Raw genomic sequence first — 25,556 nt, 5'->3', positions numbered from 1 at the left:
TGGGCCTGATTCTTACTCATGGCTGACTATAACCTAATTCTGCAAGTAGACCCAGTGATTTCAGTGGAACTGTCACTGGAGAAAGGTACTATTTAATTTGAGCAAGGGTGGCAGAATCCAAACCATAAGGTTACAGACACATCCAAATCATTTAGGAGAAACAGAGGGGTTGGGTGTGATGGGATAAAAGGAGATGTAAGCTATCGAGTGTAGTTTACCAAGGTAACTACAAGATTGGCGGCAAACAAGTTTAGTGGGAGAAATGGACAAGTCTTTTGTTTTGAGTAAGGATGGAATAAATACTTAGTAAGTATAACCCACTGGTGAGTCTGTTCCAGTCTCCCTCCTTGCCCAATCTACAGAGGATATGAGTCTGTTATAGCAGAGCTAGGGAGCTTTTGCAGCTCATGCTTTTAGCTTTGGTGATGGGATAGCAGCATTTCACAATCTGGCCCAATGGAAGCAACAGACTCTAGTGGCCTTGATTTCTGAACCTTCGCAAGTAATTCAATTCCTTTGCAAGAGAAGGAGCATTTCCCGTGCCCCAGGTTGTGAAGCTGGCTCCTTGTCCAAATGTGTACCTTGCCCTTTATGATTCACTTCCTTTGCAGCGATGACTTTGTTGAAGACGGAAGTGAGAGGCTCATTCTCGCCGATCACATGGGAAGTCATTAGAGGGGACATGATTAGCTGTCGCTGCCTAATGTAGGTTTCCATGGCGATTCTGATAAGCAGAACAACAGAACATGGGGTGCAGGCAGACTGAAGGCCAAGCAAGTCCTGGATCCAAACATTTCTGACCTTTGGATTTGGCCCCAATTGTCTTTAACAGGCCGAAGCAAGCCCACTCCACCCCCCCCCCCCAAATATGAACCCTCAAACTTTGGAAGAGCCTAGATTTGGATTCAGACTCTGCATCATGAGCTAATCTGTAATTACAATGTCCCTGCAGCGAAGACAGACAAAAAAAAGTTGTAAATCCACGTTATTGTGGAAAGGAAAAACACCCTTTGGGGCATATAAACAGGTCATGAAAGGAATAAAAAAATTCTCCACCGAGAGTCCCTCGTAATGACATGCTGGCTGAACCAAACGAACGGCTATATTTAGGATTGTAATAACACGGTTCAGCTTACAGTAATGAAAATGAAGCTTGTTTGGGTAACACGCTGAACAAGTTAACAGTGCCATCAAAGAGCCAGTCTAACTAGAGAGGCAGAAAGGCAGAGGTCTTGGGCTTGAATCTCCTCTCCAAACCAGAAATTGTAACCATGCAGCCAGGAATCATTTCACACCTGACTTCTATCCTCTTTACCCGATTCCTCCTACTCTATCCTTAGACAGATGATGCACAGTGGTGAAGGCAAGGGAAATTCAGTTGGATTTGTACTCCCTATCATGTAGTTGCTTTGGAAAATCCCACCCCCAATGCCCATACACAGTAGATGGTGCCTCTGATTTTCGAGGTCTTGTCTATAGGAACCCACCCTCTAACATGCATTGGACTCTGAGGGTATGTCTACACTCACCTGGGATCGACGCTGTGGTGATTGAGCCACTGGGGATCGATTTAGCGGGTCTAGTGAAAACTCGCTAAATCGACTGCAGATCACTCTCCCGTTGACTCCAGTACTCCACCGGAACGAGAAGCGTAAGCTAAGTCAACGGGAGAGTTTCTCCCGTCAACCCAGTGCGGTACAGAACCGCAATAAGTCAACCTAAGCTACGTCGACTCCACCTACATGGGTTGACTTAAGCCCGTAGTGTAGACCTGCGCTCAATTCATCCTTCTATGATTTGAACGTTTGATTCCAGGGAGTCTGTCTACTTCAAATCTAGCGCTAAGATACCACCCCGCCAGCCATCTCCCTTCCAGTGGCTGTGTTTTCCCTGTCACACAGCATAAATCAAGCTGAGGTGGTTTTTACTGATGATACTTGAGTCAATCATCTTGCTGCAAACTTTGGGCTTTACATGACTGGAGACTTTTTTCTTTCAAAAGGATCAGACTCCACAATTAACCAGCGTGTCTGTATAGCCCTTTCTGATACACCCCACATCTCCCATACAGACATTGTCATTCTCTAAAGACTGTCTGTCCTGATTGATACAGCTCTGTGACTCACTCTGATGTCCAATACTTACTGCTGAAAAGGAATAAAGTGTTGCTTTTCCTCATCATCCACCTTCCCATGTATGATATCAGTAATGTCCATTACTACAATGAGACAAGTTTAACAAATATCATTTTATATCTCTGCTAAGTGACTTTAAAAAAAAATAGCTTGCCCAACAGATGGTAGTTCTGATTCAGCTACACTAGTGGTAACAAATTTGGGAGACCTAAAGGGCCACTGTTTTTTTTTAAGCACCAAGCAGGTCTGGCTGACACAGCATTGGAACCATAAGCAGCAACCCATCCATACTAGGTTTTCCATAACGTTGTTCTGACTGGTGGAGCACAATTATCATTTGCAATGATGGGAAAATGTTACCAAAATCTCCCGAGGGTAAACAAGGTCTAAGTGAAAAAGAAAAGGAGTACTTGTGGCACTTAGAGACTAACAAACTAACTAAAAAGGTCTAAGTGGAATTTTGCTTTGCAAATTGTTTATTGATCCCTTCAAGGAAATCAACCTACTTTCCAAAAGCCGAGTGGAAGCAGAAAATACTGATTCCCCTCCTAGAAGATGAATAATAGTTTTCTCAACTCTCTCTTCAGCCAATCAATTGTCCTATTTGCATTGTTAATCTGATTGATTGACATAGTTCCAGCCTTCAGTGTTCTCATCCTCTTAGCAGGTAAAGCAAATTCCACACACAGTTTTTTTCAATAGATCCAGCCTATAGCATAAAAACATGAATATTCTTCCCTATAAAAACAGATGGGATTTACAAAGATTTGATCGAAGCAAAGAATTTACCTTTAGATTTCACATTCTGTTTATTTCTGTTTATTTAAGTTTAATTTTAATTTTCCCGGTGTGTTTTCAGATTGAGATTTTCAAAGCAGGCCAAGGGTATTAGGTGCCTAACTCAATGGGAACCGGGCACCTAGCTCATTAAGGCTCCTTTGAAAATCCAAGCCTTGAAATGATACCATGATAAGGATTTGAAAATTGATTGGGACATCACTGCTTCATGGGACTAGAACTGGGCAGTTTAAGTATGGAAGGCATAATAAGTAGCAAATAGTAATAACATGTAGCTATCACAGAGAACTTTTTCCTCTGTAAATCTCAAAAGGTTTTACAAAGGCAAGTGGTCAGTATTATTATACCCATTTTACAAATGGGGAAAGAGGCAGAGTTAATTGACTTTCCCAAGTTCAGTGACATAGCCCCAAATCTCCTGATTCCCAAGCCAGTGTCCTATCCACTGGACCATGGACTGTCTCAGTTAATGCATTCTGCAACTCGGCATCTCATACCTGCCACCCCAAACGGTCTCCGGAGCCCACCGGTGTGTTTCTTCCCATCTTTTAGCTCCATGTGCCCCACTCTCACAATTTGACACACCAAGCTGATTTTGGGCCTGATCAGGTCAGAGCTGCTCAGGTCCTGGAGAAACAGCAGAGACCATTTAAAATAGGGAAAATTAAACCCAGTTGCTTTGTGAACGTAGAAAAAACAAAAAGACATTTGCCAATGTTCATCACTTCCTGGCCATCTGACAAGGACAAATACATTTAAGCTAGGAGATACATTTCTGAAAAGAAAGCAAGCAAGCACAATCTCACTTATAAAAGGGCCGCTAAGGCAAATATATGGCACACGCCTGACAATTTTAACACATAGCAACTTCTTAACAACGCGTTGTCCTTCAGTAAGACTTCCTAGCACCAGTTCTGGAAACGATGGTAAATAATTTTAGTACTAAAGCATTATCTACTGATGACAGGACAGTTAGTTTGTGCCACTCTGGTTTCTAGTCTGAACATGCCACAAATGATTACACTGAAATATTATTCTTTAGTGATTTTATACAATCCAGCTAGCAAACTCACGAATGCCTGTACATACTCAGAACTAAGAGCAAAATATTGACACAGAAACCCTGCCAAAGAGCAGAACCAACAATGCACTCAAGCTCAACTCTCCTAAATAGGAGAATTCAATTGAAAACAACAAACAAGGCACCTAGGACCCAATTTCTAAATCTACTTTGGTGCCTAAAAATGCAGCTAGACATTCAATAGGATTTCCGAAAGTGCCTATCTGCATCTTCAGACACCAAAATACCTTTAAAATGCGGCCTTTGGAAAAAAATATATATCCTTACAGATATTAATAAACCATAATGGGGCACATTTTCAAATGCAGATACCCCAGCTTGTCCGTGCAACCTTAATTGTCCAAGCAAAAAGCATGGAAAATTTTCTGTATGAGCTGCAAAGAGGTGTCTACTTGACATATGATTTTCAATGCCCAACTAAGACATTTTGAAAGGGTCCTGATTTTCAAAGGGCACTGTATTCTGCACTCTTTCAATATCAGGCCCTTTTAATTACAATGTTTCAGTTGGGCACCTAAACACGAAGTCACCCAAAATTACTAATCGCTTTGAAAATCCTGGCAAACGAGGTTTATGTGATGAGGAATATAAAGCAAGGGCACGTCTTTGTTGCGGCACTTACACTGCACATAACTTTCCCGTTTGGTTGGTAACAGACTGGTTGACCCAGGTCACCTTGCCAAAGTAAATCAGCATTTGCCAGATACAAAAGCTTCCTCCCATAGAATACAAGAGAATCGTCATGTTTATACAGGACTCATTAAAAAAGGGAAAGAGAGGATAATAGGGTTGGTATTTATACAGCACTGGTTTTGATTGGGGACTCTAGGGGCTTCTCCAAGAAAAGCAGTAAATAATAATAATAAATATTACAGTGGATGACTAAGCATTGGAGAATTTCCAGGCTGCAAACACAACAGGACTTACTGTAAAGATGGCTTGGAGATTATTAAGTTTCTCAATTTCCTTCGGCATCCCATTACTGCCCCAACGAACCAGGTAATTTTCACTATAAACAAAACAAAATAAACCTCTGCAATTCACGTATACTAGGTAAAATTTCAAAAACATCTAAGTCACTTTACAACATTTTACCCGACATCTTTAATCCCCAAGTGATATACAAATGATACATGGAAGTCACTTCACCCATTGGTGAAATGCAGCCACCTCTGGGGTGGAGAGAGGCAGCTGTTGAACAGAACACACCAAACCTATATACACCGTTTAAGGCCGACAGTGAAGAAAATATATTCAGTCCAAAAGGGGACACTGCAAGGAGATAAGATAAGTAGAATGTAAAGAGACAAGTTGGAATTTGACTAATGTATTGGTGTGAATATGCTTACCCCTTTAACAAGTGTCATGGGATTTTTAAAGGATCACATGGGCTCAGGATCTTGGCTTTAGGTCTCATTTGAGATAAACTAATTCCTACCCAAATCACTGTTGAAGGAGTAACCAAAAGAAAGAACAAAAGACTACAGAAGAAAACAACCTTAACCAACTCCTCCCTTATGGTCCCCTTTGCAGCGCGATCGGATGGGGCACCACAATCACCACAGAACAACAGGGAACTTTCCTATTCTGCAGCAACCCACCTGATCAATTTCGACTGGTCGGGATCATAGAGGCTCATGAGCAACTCTGCATCTTCTCCAATGTTGCAGACAAAGTTCTTGAAGTTCACATACAGGCCGTAGGTGTGTGTTGTGTTGAATACTGGCTGCCCTCGGAGGTCTATATTCTGTTGCAGAGACTGCAGAGAAAGATAAAGTGAACAAGGTGGTGTCTGCTTAGAAGGAATAGAGGCTTCAGGTAGGATAAAGCTTAGTGCTGGGTCTCCTTAAGGATTCAACTAATTTCTAGGATAGTTGATTCACTCAGTGGGATAGGAGGACTGATGGAGCAACCCATGTTGCATCACAGGAGCATCTGTGTCCCATACCCGTGGGGTAACCAAAGTGGTTCATATACATGTAACATACATATACTTTTACGAGAACAACAAGTAAATCACAACTTGTATGTCTTTAACTAGAGGAGGAAAAAGAAGAATGCTTATGGTTAAATTAAATATCCGAAAGTGCTCAAGTGACTTAGGAGCCTAAGTCCCACTTTCTGAAGCGACTAAGGCACTTTGGCTAGGATAAACTAGGAGAAAGCTACATTTATCTGAGAATTTCAAAGCTGCCAAGGAGCTCTGGATTCCCAGTCCCCATTAAATGGATTGCTAAAATGGATTTCTCCCTTTTTTTGTTTTTAATGGAAACAGTGGAATTCAGTCTAGCTTTGATGCCAGATAGACCACCACTACGACAGCATAACATCCCTTAGCCAAAAATTCAGCTGACATACACAAAGGCAGAGAGCACAGGTGACTTCATGGGGGTAATGCCACAAACAAGCAGGGACATACCTTCTCCTCTTGGATCCTTTCATCGATCCTTTTGGATGCCATCTCATAGGACTTAAAGAGAGTGATCGTGCTGGTTTCATCCGGGTCCAGGATGTTTCCATTGTCATCTCGCACCACTAGATCCAGCCCTAAAATCCTGGGCAGCATCCGTGTTACAGGTGGAAAGGGAGAATAATTGCCAATAAGTTGGAAGCACATGTGATATCAAAAGTCTTTTTAATGTTGGCATGGAAATGGAACAGAAAATGTTCATGCAACTTTTTAAAAAAAATCTGGAGGGATTTGTTTAAAGAACCAATGGAGTGTCCATCTCTGTGACAGCTGGGAAGATGAACAGACAAGTGTCACTACAGCAACCTGCTTCTATAACTATCACAGCTCTATAACATCACAATATTTTGTCATGCTACCACTGAAGGTCAGTGAAGACACAGGCCCTTCATGGGACTCCAGCCTCGGGATAAGATCCTCAGCTGGACTAGACCTCTTTTGGGGTCAGCTAAAGACAGGGGAGAGGGAACAGTGGCTTGAATACATCTTTGCTCTTCTTTGAATCCTGGGGGATTGCTCCAGGATAGAACATGGACTAGGAAACTAGCCCTCAGTTCTCCCAGTGGTCTCAAAGCCAGTGATCAGAGGTACAGTACACAAGTATGGAACTACCATGCAAACTCCCTTTACAATATTCTCTCTCTGTATCTGCAGAGGCAGTCAGAGAAGGAAGTGCTTAGATCTCCCACATCCCTCTCTCATGAACTGCAACCCCGTCCATACTGGTGGAAACAGGAATGAACTGACATGATAGAGCCTTGGTTGTGTGGAAGCCTTGGGTAAGGGGGGGGGGGTCCCCTGGCTTTTACAGCATGACCTACAGTTGATCGAGGGTTTGCATATGAGTTACAGTCATACTAGAGAGACCAATCTGACCAGAACCTCTAGCCCAGACAGGGCCCCCCAGAGACTTAGAAAATTGTGCCAACTACAGATATCAAACTGCAGCCTGGACCAGGTCCAGAAATACCGTCCTTCAACCCCACCTTACAAAAAGGTCATTCAAGAAAATATCTAGTAAAGGAGCAGAATTAATGAATTAGTTTAGCTAAGATGAGACTCCTTCAATGGGAATTTACATGCATTTTAAAAGGATATATCTGTGCATGTGTTAATAAATCTACTAGGTTTCTGCAAGAAGGTTAAATGGTTAATTTTTCAACTCTGCCTTCAAATAGATTAATGAGCCATGGAGACAATTCCTGGTCTGTACAAACCCATGAAATGCTGCTTTGGCTGTCTACAGAGCTATGGCACTTAACGTGCTGATAAAGCAGTGTGGTTCCTGCTTTGCATCTAAATCCTGACCCCGGGCAGCCAGGCACAAACCACACTTCATGGGAGATGCCAGCTTCTTGGCAGAATTCAGACAGGGGAGGATTCTTGCCAAGCACTGGCATATGAACTCCAAGCTGCTATATCCACTCCTGCTAGCTTAGTCACATTTCAAATGGGCATGAAAACCCCCAATGTCCCCTTTCCATGGAGAAATCATTTAAAGCTTGATTCTGTGCTGCCTTGGGCTGTCATTCGCACCAGCGCAAAGTGAATGTAAAACACTGCCATTCTAATCTGGTCGTATTCTATGCCCATTTTAGCACCGGTGTAACTGACTGCGCAAGATGCAAGGTGACAGAGAAGCAGGCCCTTAATCTCCAATTACCTTTCAATAGTACCCTTCTGGGGCTGCAGCACAGTTAATTAAATATACTGAGGCAGATGGGGATGGTGGGGTGACAATATCAACATCAAAAGACCCTATAGGTGGGTCTGAGCTGCAAAGCTCAGCTCAGGATTCTATGCTTTGTGTTCCCCAGAGATTAGGGGCATTTTGATTCAGATCTGCATTCGCCCACTGTGTGGGGCTGTTCTGACTCTGGGTTTCATTTTGGGCTTCTGTCTCCTACAGACGGAGAATCATCAGAGATCTGAGTGAGGACCTCGGCTGAGGAGTTTGAGTCTGAATTTGCAAAACCTCATCAGTTAGGGTTTGGCTTCACTAACCCCAAAACAGAGGATCCATACTCCATTTTATTGTTATTGTTTGTGGTATGGTAGTACCTTCAGACCCTAACCAAGATCACAATCTCATTGTGCTAAGCATTGTACACACACACAAAGTAAGAGACAGCCCTTGCCCGGAAAAGCTTGCAAGCTCAATAGACATGACAAATAAAAGGGGAAACAAAGCTTTCCAAAGTCACACACAAGAGGTCAGTGGCAGAGCCAGGAATAGAATGCAGGCTTCCCAATTCCCAAGATCCTATCCACTGCCTCTTCTCCTAATCAAAATACAGGCAGCACTCAAGTAACAGAACCAGTGAAGGGACCCAATCCTTCGGCCTTTACTTACACGAGTCATTAATAATGAGGTTAACAGAATAACTAGTACAAATAAAAGTTGCTGGGTTGAGTGCAAAATCTGTGAGCTATCTGCTAAATTCAGCAGATAAGAGGATTTTCTTTTAATGCTTGGACTGAAACTCCGAGGAGTTGATGAAGTGCCAGTAAGTCTTTGCAATGCAATCATCACCTCAGGTAAGAAACCATGACTTGATTTGTAGATATGCTGCCTCCATTGATAGCTGCTGTTGCTACCAGGTTAATACTGATTACGCAAGTCCAGGAATTCTAGTCTCAGACCATTGGCTGGGAGCTTGGCTCTACGGGGAATGCTGAGTGGGGTTTACCTGTTGCCGTAGTCAATTTTAGCAGTGACCTTCTTCTTGAGTTCTGCCAACTCATCTTTGGGAAGGGTCCCAGAGAGTATCTGTGATCTCCATTCTATCAGGCAATAGGTCATTTGCTGTAAATGCCGAAATTGTGTCATCCTGTTGTCCTAAAGGGGGAAAAGGGATCACAATTTCAGGCTGGTTGTGTGCTGAAAACCACAAGCTCAAGTAGTCTTCCAAAAGGTGATTCAGTAGAAACCATCATCAAATCCACATGTAACCACAGAAAAACACTTGGTAGGATACTTCTTATACCCACCAGTGTCACTGCATGATTGTTTCTTACATCTTCTACTCTCCAGGTTTTTTTTTCCTCCTGTCTACATTTAAATGCTACAAGCAATGAGGCTTCCACCACTTCCTTAGGAAATACATTCCAGCCCCCAAATTGTTATGTGATGGGTGCTTTTTAAAAATAGAATGGACAGAATTTGATTAGATTAGACTAGACAGGCAGTATGGTCTAGCGGACAAAGCACTGGATGAGGATTCACAAGACCTGGATGAGGATTCACAAGATCTGGGATCTATCTTTGCTGCTGCCACTGACCTGCTGTGTGACTCTGGGTAAGCCACTTCCCAATCTCTTTCCAGTGCCAGTCTGTCTGGTCTATTTAGACTACAAGCTCTTTGCTATGAGGACTGTTTCTCATTATGTGTTTGTACAGCACTCAGCATATTGGACCTTGTTCAGGGCCTCTAAATGTTACTAAAATCTCAGTTCTGATGCTGTTTGGAATTATTCTATTACAACATAGATAACATTTAGGCTGAACGTGTCTTGTTCTAAATTTCATCATATTAAGTCTTACTTACTATCCCCTTGCACCAGCCTCAACAACTCTTCCATCTCGTTGGTATTTTAAACAAAAAGGTTCCTTTTATCTCATTGCCTGAGTGAAACACTATGTGACTAATTAGAACTCCAGCCTTCATCTCTATTTACATAGCATCAGCAACTACATTTTAAAGTCAGAATACTAACTTAATTGAGTCCCTGCGCTTCATATCCAGGGTGGTCTACCCTTTTGGTCCTGTCCATAACCCCACTCCACTCTTACTCTCAAAATCCATCCAAAACGCAACGACAACCCCCCCTCCCCACAAAAAAAAATTCTGGTACATTGTGTTAGCACAGCACTCATGGTGCTGCATTCAGAAACTTGGATTTGATAGCCCACAGACAGACTTTGGGTCCCTTGGAGAAACTTGACGAAGTGAAAGTATCACTGTGTGGATGCAGCAGTCTACCTGAAGATCGGGGCCACAGTTGCAAGCACTTTGGGACACCAATTGTCATTTACTGTATGTCTGTACAGTGCTTAGCGCAATGGGGTTTTGACTTCATCTATTCCTCTAGTGCCCCCACAATGCAAATAAATATTAATAACTTGGTTATTTTCTATTATTTTTATTGTGGGAGCAGCTAGGAGTCCCGGTCATGGACCAGGACAGATATCATGCTAGGCACTCTGCAAACACAGAGTAAAAAGACCTTACCATCTATACACGTTTTCCCCACGAGCTTCCCAAAAGAGGCAATTTGTTCTCTCGAGTTTCCTGCAGTAGATGCATTCTAAGGTTTTCATTACACAGCAGCATGTAAAATTCTAGAATACTGACTCAGGCTGTTATTAAAAAAAAAAATCACTCTGTGATGCTCTCCCCCACTCAAATTAATTAATGAGAATATTTTGCATGCCCCTTGTTTGGTTCCACCCCAGATTAAATTGGGCAGGCACTTGTGCCTCGTAATATACAAGATACGTTGCTCTGACAAGATGCCAGAACCACAGGTGTAGATGTACTTAAAAGGGGTGAAGAATTTTGTGACTAGTTACAACATTTGTAGCAGTGCAGACTAGGATGACTAATTAAGTCTCACGTTTCTCAAACTGATCGCTCACAGGGCTCAGGAAGGAATTCTCCCTCCCATCCCCAATATTGCACCATCAGCCAGATGCATTATGGCAAGTTCCTGACTTACAACTATTCATCAGGCACAGCCTGCTGTCTGAGGCAGCATATCAGAAATTATAGACACTAGATCTAACTTATCAAGACAAAATCAGAAACGTCTCTTTACCAGGGTTACAGTGTTAGTCTGCTACACATCACCCTGTTATCAGGGGCTGATCGTGCTGAGAAAGAGTTCAGTGGGTTCTTCTGGTTCCCTGATCAGGTGGTTCATTACACATATGGATATATGAGAGGTAGGAGTGGCTTTCTAGAAAGAGGAGATCTAGAGTGCGAGCTGAGCAGTCCAGAGGAAGGAACTCCAGGTGCAACCATGCCTGGGAAAAAGCTTGAGATGAACTTCGTTATGCTATTGTTAATGAACCCCTGGAAAGCAATGTGCGGACTTTGTTTTAGAGCAGCTTGGAAAAGGCACCTGCTCCCAGGTTCTCTGTACTCATAAGATTTAAGATTGGTATCATACAAAAGGGTACGGGAGCGCAAACTTTAACGGTTAATATTAAATACTGAACATGAAGGTAGCAGGCCAAATTCAGAGCAGATGTCAATAGCAGCTACTCTAAAGATTGCTTACACCAAGTCTACATTTTTAGATTTCTTCAATTGCCAATGATTTCTTTAAAATACCTGTTGCCAGAGTTTAATAAACTCCGAACAAGGCCTACAAGCCATCAAATGAGCAAGTACTTTCTAAATACACACTCTTTGGTTTCAATTATGTTACAATGTACCTTAGCACTTTTAATTATTCCATGCATAGCCACATGAAGCAAGACTGCAGAGCTCTGGATAACCAGCATTATGGTGGCAGACAGTCATTTCTAATCTCCTGTGCAATGAATTCAGATAAACATTAACTCCCCCATGATAGGGGAAGCAACTGCACCATGTGATTTTGGAGAATAATTTTCAACTTTACATTCTTTAAATTACTCTAGACAGACTGCTCCCAAGTCTAACACAGTCAATGACTTCCCCAGGATACGCACAAAAACATGCACAGAGTTCTTGTCTGATGCCTGTTTGCTGAGCCACTGCCAAGATCACTCGTTAATTGACAATCAAAGCCCCAGATCCCGACACTTCTGAAATTTTGCATATGGCCTTAACTTCTATAAAGAGCTAAACCAATACTCCCAATCCAAACACTACAAACTTTGGGGTCTTTGCTAACTAGATCCAAAACATGTGGCTTAAGTCCACCTCTACCGAAATGTCCTGTGGGACCAATCTCCAAATATGGACAGTCTAAAATTGCGTCCCTATCACCAACCAGGGACATAAAATGGGAAGCTATATCCCTGATTGCCAACCTCATTATGAATGTATAACTAGGGCATCCTATTTAGGTATCAGTGTCTGAAAACAGGCCTTACTATGGGCAAAAAGCTCCAAATGAAAACAATTTCAAAGACAGATACACATTCTTGTAATGAATACCATTAGTACTTGGCTGTGCACAACTGTCCCCACACAGCAGGAACAGCCATCCCCCTTTTAAAAATTTTTTTTTCTCTACTCTGTCCCTCTCTGAAAGAAGAGGAAGGATAAAAACTACTCTATTTGCTTTGTCCAATACTATTTTCTGTATCACTACAGTCAGCAGCATTGTTACACACAAATATTAAACCCCAACTGCAAAACAAAACTTGTTGGTGGTGATCAGAGACCACAGGTGAATAAAGCAGGGTGTTGCATTTTATTTATTTACAGGATTTACTATGGAGCCGATCAGAGTCTCACAAACATCTCTGACAACTCTGTCGACCAAGTGTCAGACTCTCACACTCTTAACACTGACCACACTGCACATAAATCATCTCCTCAGAGAAACCTGCACATGCTCCAGTTCAGGGCTACTGGCGGTGAAGGGGAGGGGTTCAGAAAACCCCCATGACATCAGGAAACATTATTAATACTATTACACAGACTGGGGCCCCAAGGCAAGGAGAGATTAAGCAATTTGCCCAAGGTCTCACAGGAAGTCTGCATCAGAGCCAAAAGTGGAACCCTTTTCAGTTCCTCATCTGGACAGCTATATTTACCTTGCATTTTTCCAATGTGTATTTTCAACAAATATCAAAAACAGAGTGGATAATATAGGATTTCTCTACGTGGAAGAACCTCCGGAAGCTAATCAGGATGAACTCAAAAGGTATACATAAAAACACTTCTTCTCGATAAAATCCTGAGTGCCATTTGCCAATGCACATGCAGAGAGTACGTCTGTTCACACTCCAGTGCGCAAAAGGGCTATTTCCATATCGATATGTGCTCCAATATGTCAATACTTGGATGTACTTTGAGTAAACAGACTGAAGTAAAGCAAGATCTTGCACTGATCTTAGCCCCGTTGATGTGATTGATGAGACGCTCTGTGGACTGTTGGCATGAAATAGATAATATACAAAGGCAACCGTTTAAAAAAACCTAACCCACCTAGAAGCAACGGGAACGTACGCCTCTCACAGAAGGAATAAGAAGAGCCTGATCTTGCTCCCATTTAAGTCAATGGCAAAAGTTTCCATTTCCATGGTGGAAAACAGGAAGCAATACAATGTATGTACACCTACTAATGGTCAAAGAATGCTAACAGCTTGGGATGCAGGGGCTAACCACGCCAAATGCAATACAGGTAGTCCTCGGACTTACGACACAATCGGTTCCTGAAAAATCACGTCTTAAGTCTAAAACGTCGTAACTCGAATTTCCTATAGGAACAATGTGGGATTGAGCGTTGTAAAGTCGAAACATGACGACAATTTATAAACGTTTTAAGTGCCATTCGTTGAAACTCGAACATCGGAAAGTCGAAGACTACCTGTACAAACTGTTTTTAAACCAGAGCTTGAATTCTCTTCATGTGTCTCCTTTCCACAGCTTCTGGAATGATTGTGGCCCTCTGTTTTACTTACGAGCTGGGCTAGAGCCGGTCAAACATTTTCTGTTACACTTCTTTTTCCACACGGAAAAGGGTTTTTTTGTTGTTGTTGAAAAAACGTCCATTGGAAATGTCTGGTTTTGACAATATTTCAAGTTTTCACAGAAAAAACAACCCCCTATCTGCAAAAAATCGGATAATTTCTGACAACCGGAAACTGAAAACAACTTTGTTTTTACCCAAAATGTTTTTTAAAAAATATTTTCTATAAAACCCATTTTTTGGTCAAAATATTTTTGCACAGAAAAAAAGATTCCCTGCTAGCTCCAAGAGAGGCCTAAATCTGCCCTGTTCTGTGCACCTTCAGGCTATGTCTACACTAACGCGTTAAGTCAACCTACGCTACGCAACTCCAGCTACGTGACTAACATAGCTGGAGTCAACGTACCTCAGGTCGATTTACCACGGGGATAGAGTACAAGGGTCGACAGGAGAGCTATCTGCAGTCAATTTGGCACGTCTTTACTAGACCCACTAAATCGACCGTCAGTGAATTGATCTCAGAGTGTCGATCCCTGCTGTAGCGTAGACCTGCCCTTACCACTGAATTCAGTTATCAGTGAAGGTGAGGATGCTCTGTACGTTTCAGGAGATTTATTAGTTCTGTATGTGTCCCAGAATTACACTTGCCATTTACAAACCGTGCCCTTGACTGAGGCAGGGATCTACCACGAAATGACCGTGCAGAGCTTTGCTGTGCTATACATTGCCCAATGTTTGACTCACCCCGTTGCTCTGTTCCACAACCCTAAAAGAAACTAGATTTGCAACACTGACAACCGATGCTTGCTAGATTCCCATGCGCCACGCAGACGCTGGATTCATTTTCGGGCTCAGTAGACGCTCTGAAGTGGAGATTATGGTGCAATTCTTGCTGTAATTTACAGAAGTTACAGCAGTGAAACGAAATGCTGCCGAAGAGAAAAAAAACCCCTCTTCTCCATTTCCCTTCTCTCCTCATCTTCCTCCTTCCTCCCTTCGAGTTTTTTTAATACCACGGGCGATTGGGGGGGAATAAATTTGCATCCATTACAAACCAGGACGTTTTCTATTTTCTCATGTCTATTTTACGAACGATGCTGACAGAGTAAAGTCACATAAAAGAGAAAGTATTTCTGCTCTTAAGAAAAACAGATTCTGAGGCTAGAACGTGAAAGGTTTTAAGGGAACAAGCCAGGAACAAAACGCTTGCTTTACACAGCAATTGCATCACATCTCGCCTCTCATTAAACTAAGAGGGTGGAAAAATGCTTGTGGTTCTGTGGACCACAAAGAAAATGCACTTATGGCTGGGTGAAATTTTTCAATAGGACCAATTTACTCTGGCTAAGAAAAATGTTTGGAGCTAATTTAAAACTATTCTCTCATCTTAATTACAGTCTCAGAGCACATACTGTGCAGCCTGAAGTAACCGTTGACTGAAGAAAAATTAAGCTCCAGAATTTATAATCTGCCTCAAGACTCCACTTTGAAATAAAGGGTAATTCATTCTGAACTCTGAATTGTTTTTCTTCGAGTCAGCATTTCAGCCTAACTCAGCAAAACGACCAACTTCACAAACAGCCTAGGTTTACCAACTTTTCAGAGGCAGCTTTGTGCAAAGGCTAGGGCACTGGACAGAGACTTGGGAGACAAAGAATCCAATCCCAGCTCTGCCAATGACTGATTTACTGCATGACCTTGGATAAGTCACCTCCCCACTCTGGGACCTCTGGCTCCCCTCCCACCCTTTGTCTGACTTGTCTGGGTAGACTGTAAGCTCTTTAGGGCAGGAGCTCCCTCTTACTCTGTGTGTGTACAGCTCATAACGCAAAGGGGCCCCAATCTCGGCTGGAACTGCTAAGTGCTACTATAAGACAAACCGGATTTATCTATGGTGAAAATTAGAGATGTCATTATGCAGCACCCAATGGATCTATAAAACTACTTAACACGTAGCCTTTATAGAACATTTTTCATCTGGAGATCTCCAAGTGCTTTAAGGAGGAGGGGCAAGCAGCAGCATCCCATTTCTTCAGTGTGGAAACTGAGGCAGGAAGAGGGGAAGTGATCTACATGAGTCAGCAGTGGATCCAGGAAAGAAGTGCAGGTCTTTGGACCCCAGCCTCTTGTCTTAGCCACTGTAACACTGTCGCTGTCGCTTGGGAGCTCTGTCTTTGGCTGACCTTTCCCGCTCCCTCGTAAGAGGAAGGAGACAGTCTGGAGTTGGGATCTTTTTGCAGAACGGTCTGTGCACTCTGCCAGTCCTGTCCAGGCTTAGGGCAAGGTATTGTGGCTCAGAGCAAGTGCCAGTCAATGGTGCTTAGACTTCAACAAATCTTGTGGAGCTCTGGTTATTTAATCTGACAGTTGAAAAGAAATAAATGGCATCCATGGAAGAGGGGCAATTTGAACTGAGAATGCAGGAAGGTCACACGCAATCCGAGGCATGTGGCACTCCAGAAACCATGCTGTGGAGAATTTTAGAAGTTATTTCTCTTGCAAAAAGACTATTCAGGACTCTTTAGCAGCTTACACCTGCTTCATGTTGAAACCCATATTTGCACCTTGTAAGGTGTGCACGGAGGATCAAGTAGCAATCTTAATAATAAATTTGTTAGTCTCTAAGGTGCCACAAGTACTCCTTTTCTTTTTGCGAATACAGACTAACACGGCTGCTACTCTGAAACTTAGTATTGCCATTGCTCTTCCCAACAGCGAGAAAATTCCCTTTCTTGAATGGCTTCAGATGTTGCGGAGAAGAGAATACAGACGAAAGAGGATAGGATTGTAAATAATGGATCAAGTTTATCCCTAGGGGAACACCATCGATTTCAGTGGAATTCCCCCAGGGATAACTCCGAGCCCATATGGTTCATTACCTCCTATTCATCTTCTTCCCCAGCAGACACAGAGCTAATATGCATCGCACAAGATAACAGTGATGGGATTAACTCGAGTGGCTGGCCCAGCATAAGGAGAAAATAAATGACATCCCATGCTAGCAGAGAAGCCTGTGCATTGCTTCACATGAAAATCAGGGATGTTTAGGCTGGCCTTGAGCATGGCCCTGTCAGGGAGGGAACAATGATACAGAGGGCTTCTAATCCTTCCACCTAATCACCAACAAAAGTCAGTCTCCTGAACAAATTAATATGTACTGGCCATTGCCTGGAAAGATTGTTTGCAGAGCACAATAAGCACTAGATTGAGACTCAGTGAAAATATTTTATTATCTTGCCTTCAGGATACAGAAGAAGACAGAAATATCAAGGGGGCTAGGGAAAGTAAACAGCTGTCTGAGAAATAGAAAACTATTAATAAGATGGCTCTTCCTTCCACTGCACCTGGAAGTTTCCGAGTCTAATTTCACCAACAATCTTGATGGCATATTTCCCCAGGGAGAGAAGATAAGATCAGAGATTGTGCCTGTTCTGGAAAAGGCAACACCAGAAGTATTTATATTTTATAGGTATATATACTTTGTGCTTTTATATAAATACATATATACACACTGCTCTCATGCACAAGGGAACAATTTGTATAGTGGGGGTTCTGAGAGCCATTGAACCAAACTCTAAACCCTGCATATGATGGCAACCACTTCAAGCCAGGGGGTGCTGCAGCACCCCAAGCATCAGCACCTAATCCTCATGCACGTACACTTCACCGGCTTTTCGGAGATCTCAAAGCCTTCTGCAAAGGTAGCTAAGAAATATTATCTCCATCTCTGAAGCCAAGCAAGATTAAGCAATTTTCCAAAATATGAACAGAAAGCCAGTGGCAGAGTCAGTACTAGGCTTCAAGTCTTGACTCCTAGGCCTGTCCTCTGACACGAAATCAGACAGACATCACAGGCACTACAGGAACCCTTATTCATGTTGATGAAGAGGGACTCGCACAAGCAGTCCCAACCAGCTGACATGACGTTGATTATGGCTGGTCCTGGTCAACTCTGACCATGGTGCAGGTCATGTCTTCTAACTCAATTATTCAAGAGCAATACCGTTTTGTAGAGTAAATAGAACCTTAGTCCTACAAGACCTAACCTTTGCTCAGTCACCTTTTAAACAGCAATAAGTCACTACTCCTCCTTCAGCTCCTTATTATAACAATGATCCTGAGAGATTTTTAGGTACAAGGCAATGTACAAGTTCCAAATGCTTTGCAAATACTAAGTCTCAATATACCTGAGTTAGTTCAATATTCTGCTCATTTTATCGATTGAGCAATGGAAGCATAGGGAAATTATCGGCCATGATTCGACGAGCGCTTAACTCACTCATTAACTGAAGTCAATGGGGCTTGTGCACATGCTGATGTGCTCTGCTGCATCAGTGACTCATTCAAGATCACACAATGAGTTAGGAGGACAACAGAGAGCAGAAATCCTGAATCACTGCCCCCTGCGTCTGGTCTAGCACTTTTACCATTTTGCTTCTAATCACATAACTGTATGCAGCTCTGGAAATCACACTAGCAAACATCAGATGGGAAGATCTACCAGTCAGTGGAAAATACATGTTAGAATAACATGGGGCTGATTCCCAGAACAAAACCACCCTACAGGCAGAACTGAGCTCTGGGGCCCTGTTCGTAAAAAGCATATGTGCTCAAAATGAACATCAGCTGCTGGATGCACAGGCACAAGATGGAGATATGCGAGGTCCTTTCAAAATCTTCTGCGTACTTCTGTTTAAACACTCTGTCCTGGGTGGAGTAGAGATCCTGCCCTTTCCTCTCCTCTCACTGGACCAAACACCAACAAAGGAAAAAAGCAAATACTCACCACATACAGCTTGTGCCAGATAACTGCCCACTCCCTCAGTGTGGAAGTGAGTTCTTGAACAAGGGGCAGTTCACTTGGAATCACTGTTTCATGTTGTCTGGAGAGAGGGGAAAAAAACCACAAGGGGGCATGTAATGAAATTAAAAGGTGGCAGATTCAGAAATGTAATGCTGAACGGACGCGTCTGCTCTAGTCACAATTTTCCAGTTGGAGGGATTACAGCTTGCAATGTTAACATGACTATATGGATTAAAAAATTCCTTCTAAAGTCACTTCCTATTGCTGCTGCTGGTTGCCCCCATTCATACTGATCAGAGAATCCAGTGTAAGAATTAGATTGGGAATGATTTTCTAAGATGTTTTCCAGGACAGGAAAGAATTCACACTCTTCTGATGGCCACTTAGCTGTGAGTCGCGTGTGTGTTTCACGAATACAGGAGTCCTCAGAAGAACCAAATGTAAGTTGAGTGACCTGCTTTGCCATATACATGTCTAGCAGATTTCACTCTTATCTTTGTAAGTGGGATATTTTGTCTCTATGCATGTTTCCAATTTGGGATGTACAACATTTTGGCAAAAATAGAAATTATTCTGATCCAAGAGTCTACATGAGGTTTACAGCACTTGCTATGCAAAAACACAGACTGCCCGTATGACAAGCTGCACCTCTATTACGTAAGCTCTTTTATGAAACGGCATCCAATCACGTCTGCCAACCACAGGACATCTCAAGATTGTCTCCAACCTACCCTCTGTCTTCCACAGTTGCCTCTTTTAAATGAATGTAAGTTTTGGGGAAGATGCCCTAAAAGAGAGAGAGAAAGGGAAATCATGTTGTAATATGTGATACATCATTCAGCAACAAGGAGGGGAAAAACAGAAGAATGTGATCAGCTGAGTTCCAGGGCACAAGTCAAAGAAACTTTTCCAAAATTCAATAAATAAAAAAAAAACAATTCTAGTACAATATATGCTGAGATCGGTGCGTCTTCTTTTATGTTGGTATTATGTCAACTCTAATAGCAACTTAATAAATCCCAGGAAAAGCGAACTGGCAATAATAATAAATAAATAAATAATACAGTAGTGTGTACTTATAGATAGTTTGATCTGTTGCTTTCAAATGGCTTTACAAAGATGGGTAAAATGGAGGGAGGGAGGGGTTAAGTCACTCGCTCAAGGTCATATAGCAACTCAGTGGCAAAGGCTGTAACGAATTCCTGATTCTCAATCTGGTGCCCCTCAAGGCCATCTCCCTCAGGTAAATCCTCTTTGGTGCTAGATATAGAAGGAAGAACCCCTTAGAATCAGCTCCCGTAACTGTTTTATATATAGATTAATAACAACAGAAAGTTTACCTGGTGTAGTAAAACAGGTTAATAATATACACTTTGCACTTCTATAGCACCTTTCATTCCAGGATCTCAAAGCGCTTTACAAGCATTAAGCAAGCCTCAGGACACTCTGGCCAGGTAGGCATTATCCTCATTTTACAGATTGGAAAAACTGACACACCAAGAGGTTAAGGCCAAAAAGTTCAAGAGTATCCACTAATTTTTAGGACCCTCAGTTTTCGGCTGCCCAAACTCAAAAGCCCACCAGCTCCTGCTGACTTCCAGGAGATCTGAGGGTGCTCAATACTTCTGTGGAAAAACCCCTCGGAAGTCTCAAACTGGGCACCCAAAAGCAGAAGCTCCCAAAATTAGGAGACACTTTTAAAAAGTCTGCCTAGGTGGGCTGCTCATGGTCATGCAGCGAACAGAACCTAGGAATCCTGCCTTCCTTTTCTGTGCTCTAACCCTGCCTTTGCAGGCCCTAAACAAAGAAAATATAGAACTTATAGGGCTAAATGATGACTGAAAGGCATTTCCCATTTATGAGATACTAACTGTACACTAAGCTCAATTGCATACGTGATTGTAGCCTGAGTAGGCCTATCTGTGTCAGCTTTAATCTAGATAGCATGGGTTACAATAGTTGGGTAGACCTGGAGGCATTGATAAACAGTGGCTCAAGTTACCACTGTTGTCATAAGCCAAGAGAAATCAGAAGAGGATCATCTGGAAAAGAACAGGATTCCGCAGCCAGAGGCTCCACTAAATTCCACTAAAAACGATAATAAATGAATCTTCATTCCAGTGATGTTTCACTGTGTGATTAAGAGCTTGTCTACACTGGCACTTTACAGCGCTGCAGCTTTCTTGCTCAGGGTGTGATAAAACACCCCCTTCCCACCCCCAAGCGCTGCAAGTTTCAGCACTGTAAAGTGCCCGTATAGACAATAAACCAGCGCTGGGAGCTATGCCCCTCGTGGAGATGATTTTTTTTTTTTTTTAAGAGTGCTCTCTCCCAGCGCTGCACCATGACCACACAAGCCATGTTAAAGTGCTGGTGCGACAGCTTGTTGCCAGTGTCGACTAGCCCTAATTCAACACCAAGGAAATGAGAGTCCAGGTAAATGCTACCCTAAATGTGTCATCTGGTTACAGAATCAACATATAAAACCCCCACTGTTGACCTGGTGGGATTTTGCTAACAAAGCCCATTTAAAGACGATAAAGCCAACTGTAAGAGTCAATTACACATGCCTTTTCTTACACGCGGATGTTTCAGTGAGAGAAAGTTAATTCCATGAAAAGCCTTGGGTTTTTATCATGAGTCTCAGGACATTTGATGATTTCCTTAAAGCCCCAGCTGCAGGAAGAGATTGCATGAGAATCCTAACTTTCGTTTAAAAAACAAAAAAAGTTTCTAGGCCTTGTGGTTGTGAAGAAAAGCGTGAAAATATGAAGCAAGTGCACTCTAAAGACTCACAAACCAGAAGACAAAGAAAAAGAACCAAACCCTTTTTTTTTTTTAATTTACGATTTTTAAGCCGATCCCATGTTTTTTGTATGCTTGCTGCTGGCAATACTGCTAATTTCATCATAATGCAACTGGGCCAGAGGTCTGAGGTGGCACGGAGCTTTCTCTCTCTGCGATACTTATCTGCCTGCCTTTTGCTCCCATACTCAGTCTAACTGATCATCAGATGTGAGGTCCAGAAGAAATTTCCCCCCAGATTGGCGGTGGGGGGGAGCGGAGTTAATGTTCTTCTGCAGCGTGTGGATGCAGGTCACTTGCCAGGATATCTGGGTCTATCTTACTTAATCATTCCCCTGCCATTGCATGGGCCTCCAGCACTGATACACCTCGGTCCTCCTATTCTCTGTTTGTAGCACGTAACAGCCTAGTCTCCTGTGGATTGTCATACTTTGGTCTCATTTCAGTTTTGCTGAGATTAGTGTGCAGGTGCCAGGTGGTGTGGCTGACCTCTGACAGACCTGGTGGTCCCTTCTAGCCTTAAACTCTATGATGCTACATATCAAATATTCAGCATAGGCTTGATCTTGCTAGCTGCTGACCATTCCCACCTCCACTGGGCCCCTCTGTCTGGACAATAAATACCAAATGTTCCACAGGAATTGGATTTTTTTTAAAGCAAGCTTTCATGAAGCATATAAAATGAAAACTGCAGCTGAATTTTTGATTTACCTCCCATTTCCACTTAACTCAGTTTCCGCTTTCTCAATAGCAGCCCGGCTGGTTTCATAAAAATGTCAGGATTCTCCTGCCGCCTATATATCCCTCTCAGATCAATAATTGGCAGCAGAGTTGCTCTTTGCTTCTTCAATTTGCAGCCCAACCAAATTTTATCCTCACGCCAAATAACAAGGCCGAGTAATAAATGACATCTAAATTTCCATTAAAATAGTGTTTTCACATTGATTTCCCCAGAAAGCTGGAGTCAAAAGGAAAAGCAGAGCAGTTTAAAAAAAGGGTTTCAGGTATGCTGATGAATGGCTGTCCAAAGATAAATAGAATCCAGAGCAATTTGCTTTGGCTCCTGGTCTTTTTTCCCCCCTTCTGAATGCAGGGGAGTTTCTAACTGAAAGGTGTGAGGATTTGCAACACTGGCTAAAGTCAGTGAGAGTGGAGTGGTAGACTGCGCACCACTTTGCAGAATGAAGCCCATGATGGGCTTTCAGCATCAAAGTTTCGTTTCTCTCTACAGCAGTCAAATAAAAATGCTCATGGTTAATTTAAAGTTTCAAGTAAAGCAAACAAATCTAATCCCCGTAACAACACCTACAGGAGAACCTCAGAGTTACGAACACCAACCAAACTGGCCGGTCAACCAGACACCTATTTGGAACAAGAAGTACCCAATCAGGCAGCAGCAGAGATGACCCCTCCGCCCGCCCGCCCGCCCGCCCACCCACACACAGAAGCAATACAGTACAGTACAGTGTTAAATGTAAACTACTAAAAAACCAATATGAACATTTTAAAAAAGAAGGTTTTACAAGGTAAGGAAACTGTTTCTGTACTTGTTTAGTTAAAAGTAGCATTTTTCTTCTGCATAGTAAAGTTTCAAAGCTATATTGAGTCAATGTTCAGTTGTAAACTTTTGAAAGAACACCCATAAGGTTTAGTCCAGAGTTACGAACAACCTCCATTCCCAAGGTGTTCGTAACTCTGAGGTTCTACAGTGTGACTGATGCTTATTGCTTACTCGCAGCAAAAATATACATGGGCCTTAGAATTTAAGTGCAGCATTGTCTACCGGATAGGACAGTGGAATGTGAGTCAAGACTCCTGGGGATCTAATCTCAGCTCTGCCCCCTATTTACTGTGACACCTTTGAAAAGTCACACCCAGTAGGTGCCGCTAAAAGGTTACTTCCTGTGTTTGTGATATGCTTTGAGATCTTACAGATTTTAATCAGCCATGTTAATTTGTCCTAACTGCAAGAATAATTAACATTTCATATTGAGTCATAGAATTTGTCAGGTAGAAAGAACTGCAGGACTGCAACTGGCGCTTACAACTATGGACGGAAGAATTCATTGGGAATAAAACAAGAACTCACCCACCTAAAAATTCCATCCTTTCATAGAAAATTGCTCCTCGGGGTGTGATTAAATCTTACTTTACTTTCATGGTATTTCTGCACTTGTAGTCCCAAGTGGAAATGAAAGAGGCCACTCTTACAGTAATTCCAAATGGGAGCAGGAGCAACAGTGCTGGGATTCTCATGGGAAACCATGTTCTAGTGAGATTTCCAACACTAGTTTTGCAAACGGATGCTTATTGGAACTCTGAACCCTGAACCTTTTGAGGGTCACCCATTCTCATAGGCAGCCAATGTTAGAAGGCAGGTACAGGACTCAATAACTAAACAGTGGGCTTGTTATATAGCGGGCATACTTAAAGGTTGATTCTCCCAGCTCAGGCAGTATTCCCTATGTTTAAAATGGGAAGTACAGGTAGGACCAGTGATACCTGTAAGAGCGGCAATGACCCTTTCAAATGCATCCACCGTATATTCTGCCAAGTTAATGATTCTCAAACATTTGGCTCCTGGCTATTCACTGTTGTTATTAGAGAAAAGAATATCCCAAATCAGGAAGTATTCAGCGTACTAAGGTAGAAATGACCACAGGAATACAGCGCATTACAGCGCTGGACAGGGCCTGGCAAAATTTAACATATAAAAATAACTATTATTGAAAAACATAATGTTGTACCTTTTTCGATTTATTCCTGAGGGTGTATCCTCTGTACCAACCTGCCAAGGAACAACAGAAATACCATGACTCTTCACATACAGGAATTAAACATGCAAAGTATTAGCAACACATGTTCTTCTTACCACATATAATCCTGCTGGCTTTGCTCACTTCAGATGTCCCATTGACACCAACGGTACCAGCAGTGAGAACAAGGCCAGTGGGAATGAGCCCTAAAATAAGGCGGAGCTTGAAAAAGTGGCTTTTCCTACTATGAAATGACACAGTGGGCCTGCTCCTTTAGCTGAAATTGTGCTTCAGCAGTTGCAGTACTTATTATTTCTATTATGGTAGCACCCAGATCCCCAACTGAGATTGGGGCCCCTTTGTGCTAGCGGCTGTACATAAACGTAGCAAAAAAGATTCCTTGCCCCGCAGACCTGACAGTCTAAAGAGACTAGACAGATAAAGGGATAGAAAACACAAGTATTATTATGCCCATTTTACAGATGGGGAACAGGCAGAGAGATAAAATGACATCCCTAAGGTCACATACAAAGTCTGTGGCAGAGCTGGGAACTGAATCTTTTAATGTCAACTCCCCAGCCTTAACCTGAACACCATCCTTCTTCTCACATGGGTGTAAACCCAGTTCTCTATCTAGATGATGCTTGAGTCTTGTGTTTACACATTCCTCTCCTTGCTGCCCATGAACCAATGTGAAATCCTTCTGTGAAGGAAGGCTGCAAGAGAAATTAGTAAAGAGTCTTTACTTTTATGAGAGGAAGGAAAAAAAACAACAGCAAATTATTTGCCCTAGATAGAAATATTATTCCTATTTACTCCCTTTGTGACAAGCTCCAGGGAAGTATCACTTACAGAGTAATAGCTGTGGTTTTTGCAGACCAGAAGTATATCACTTTTAGAAGAACATTTCTTCCCTCTTTAGAACTTGGGCTTCAGCCAACATTTTAAATTTCAAGGTGACGGGACGGCAAGGGTATGAATGAATAAGTGTATTTTCTCCTGCAGCTCTCAAGTGAGCCTTACTTAGCAAGCGTGAAATTTAAATCACGGCAGAGGAAGGACAGTCTTGTGGTTA

At 42.4% G+C, this 25,556-nt stretch overlaps 1 protein-coding gene across 3 annotated transcripts in view; it reads right to left on the bottom strand.

Annotated features, from left to right (window-relative positions):
* DOCK5 (dedicator of cytokinesis 5) overlaps positions 1-25,556 on the bottom strand; it is a 135,890-nt gene that overhangs the window by 72,373 nt on the left and 37,961 nt on the right. For all 3 annotated transcript variants that reach the window (XR_006277089.1, XM_038384661.2, XM_043502956.1), the window contains exons 3-12: positions 24,473-24,513; positions 19,652-19,707; positions 18,903-18,999; positions 9,175-9,323; positions 6,434-6,569; positions 5,616-5,773; positions 4,942-5,023; positions 3,431-3,560; positions 2,146-2,218; positions 582-724 (exon numbers count right to left, since the gene is read on the bottom strand). Coding sequence is in view for 2 of the 3 variants with exons in the window: in XM_038384661.2 (XP_038240589.1) it covers positions 582-724; positions 2,146-2,218; positions 3,431-3,560; positions 4,942-5,023; positions 5,616-5,773; positions 6,434-6,569; positions 9,175-9,323; positions 18,903-18,999; positions 19,652-19,707; positions 24,473-24,513 (1,065 nt within the window). In the remaining variant the exon portion in view is untranslated. The remainder of the gene's footprint in view (positions 1-581; positions 725-2,145; positions 2,219-3,430; positions 3,561-4,941; positions 5,024-5,615; positions 5,774-6,433; positions 6,570-9,174; positions 9,324-18,902; positions 19,000-19,651; positions 19,708-24,472; positions 24,514-25,556) is intronic.

The sequence above is a fragment of the Dermochelys coriacea genome, chromosome 26, assembly GCF_009764565.3.
Source record: "Dermochelys coriacea isolate rDerCor1 chromosome 26, rDerCor1.pri.v4, whole genome shotgun sequence".
Lineage (NCBI taxonomy): Eukaryota > Metazoa > Chordata > Testudines > Dermochelyidae > Dermochelys > Dermochelys coriacea.
This window is presented reverse-complemented; position numbering and strand designations above follow the sequence as displayed.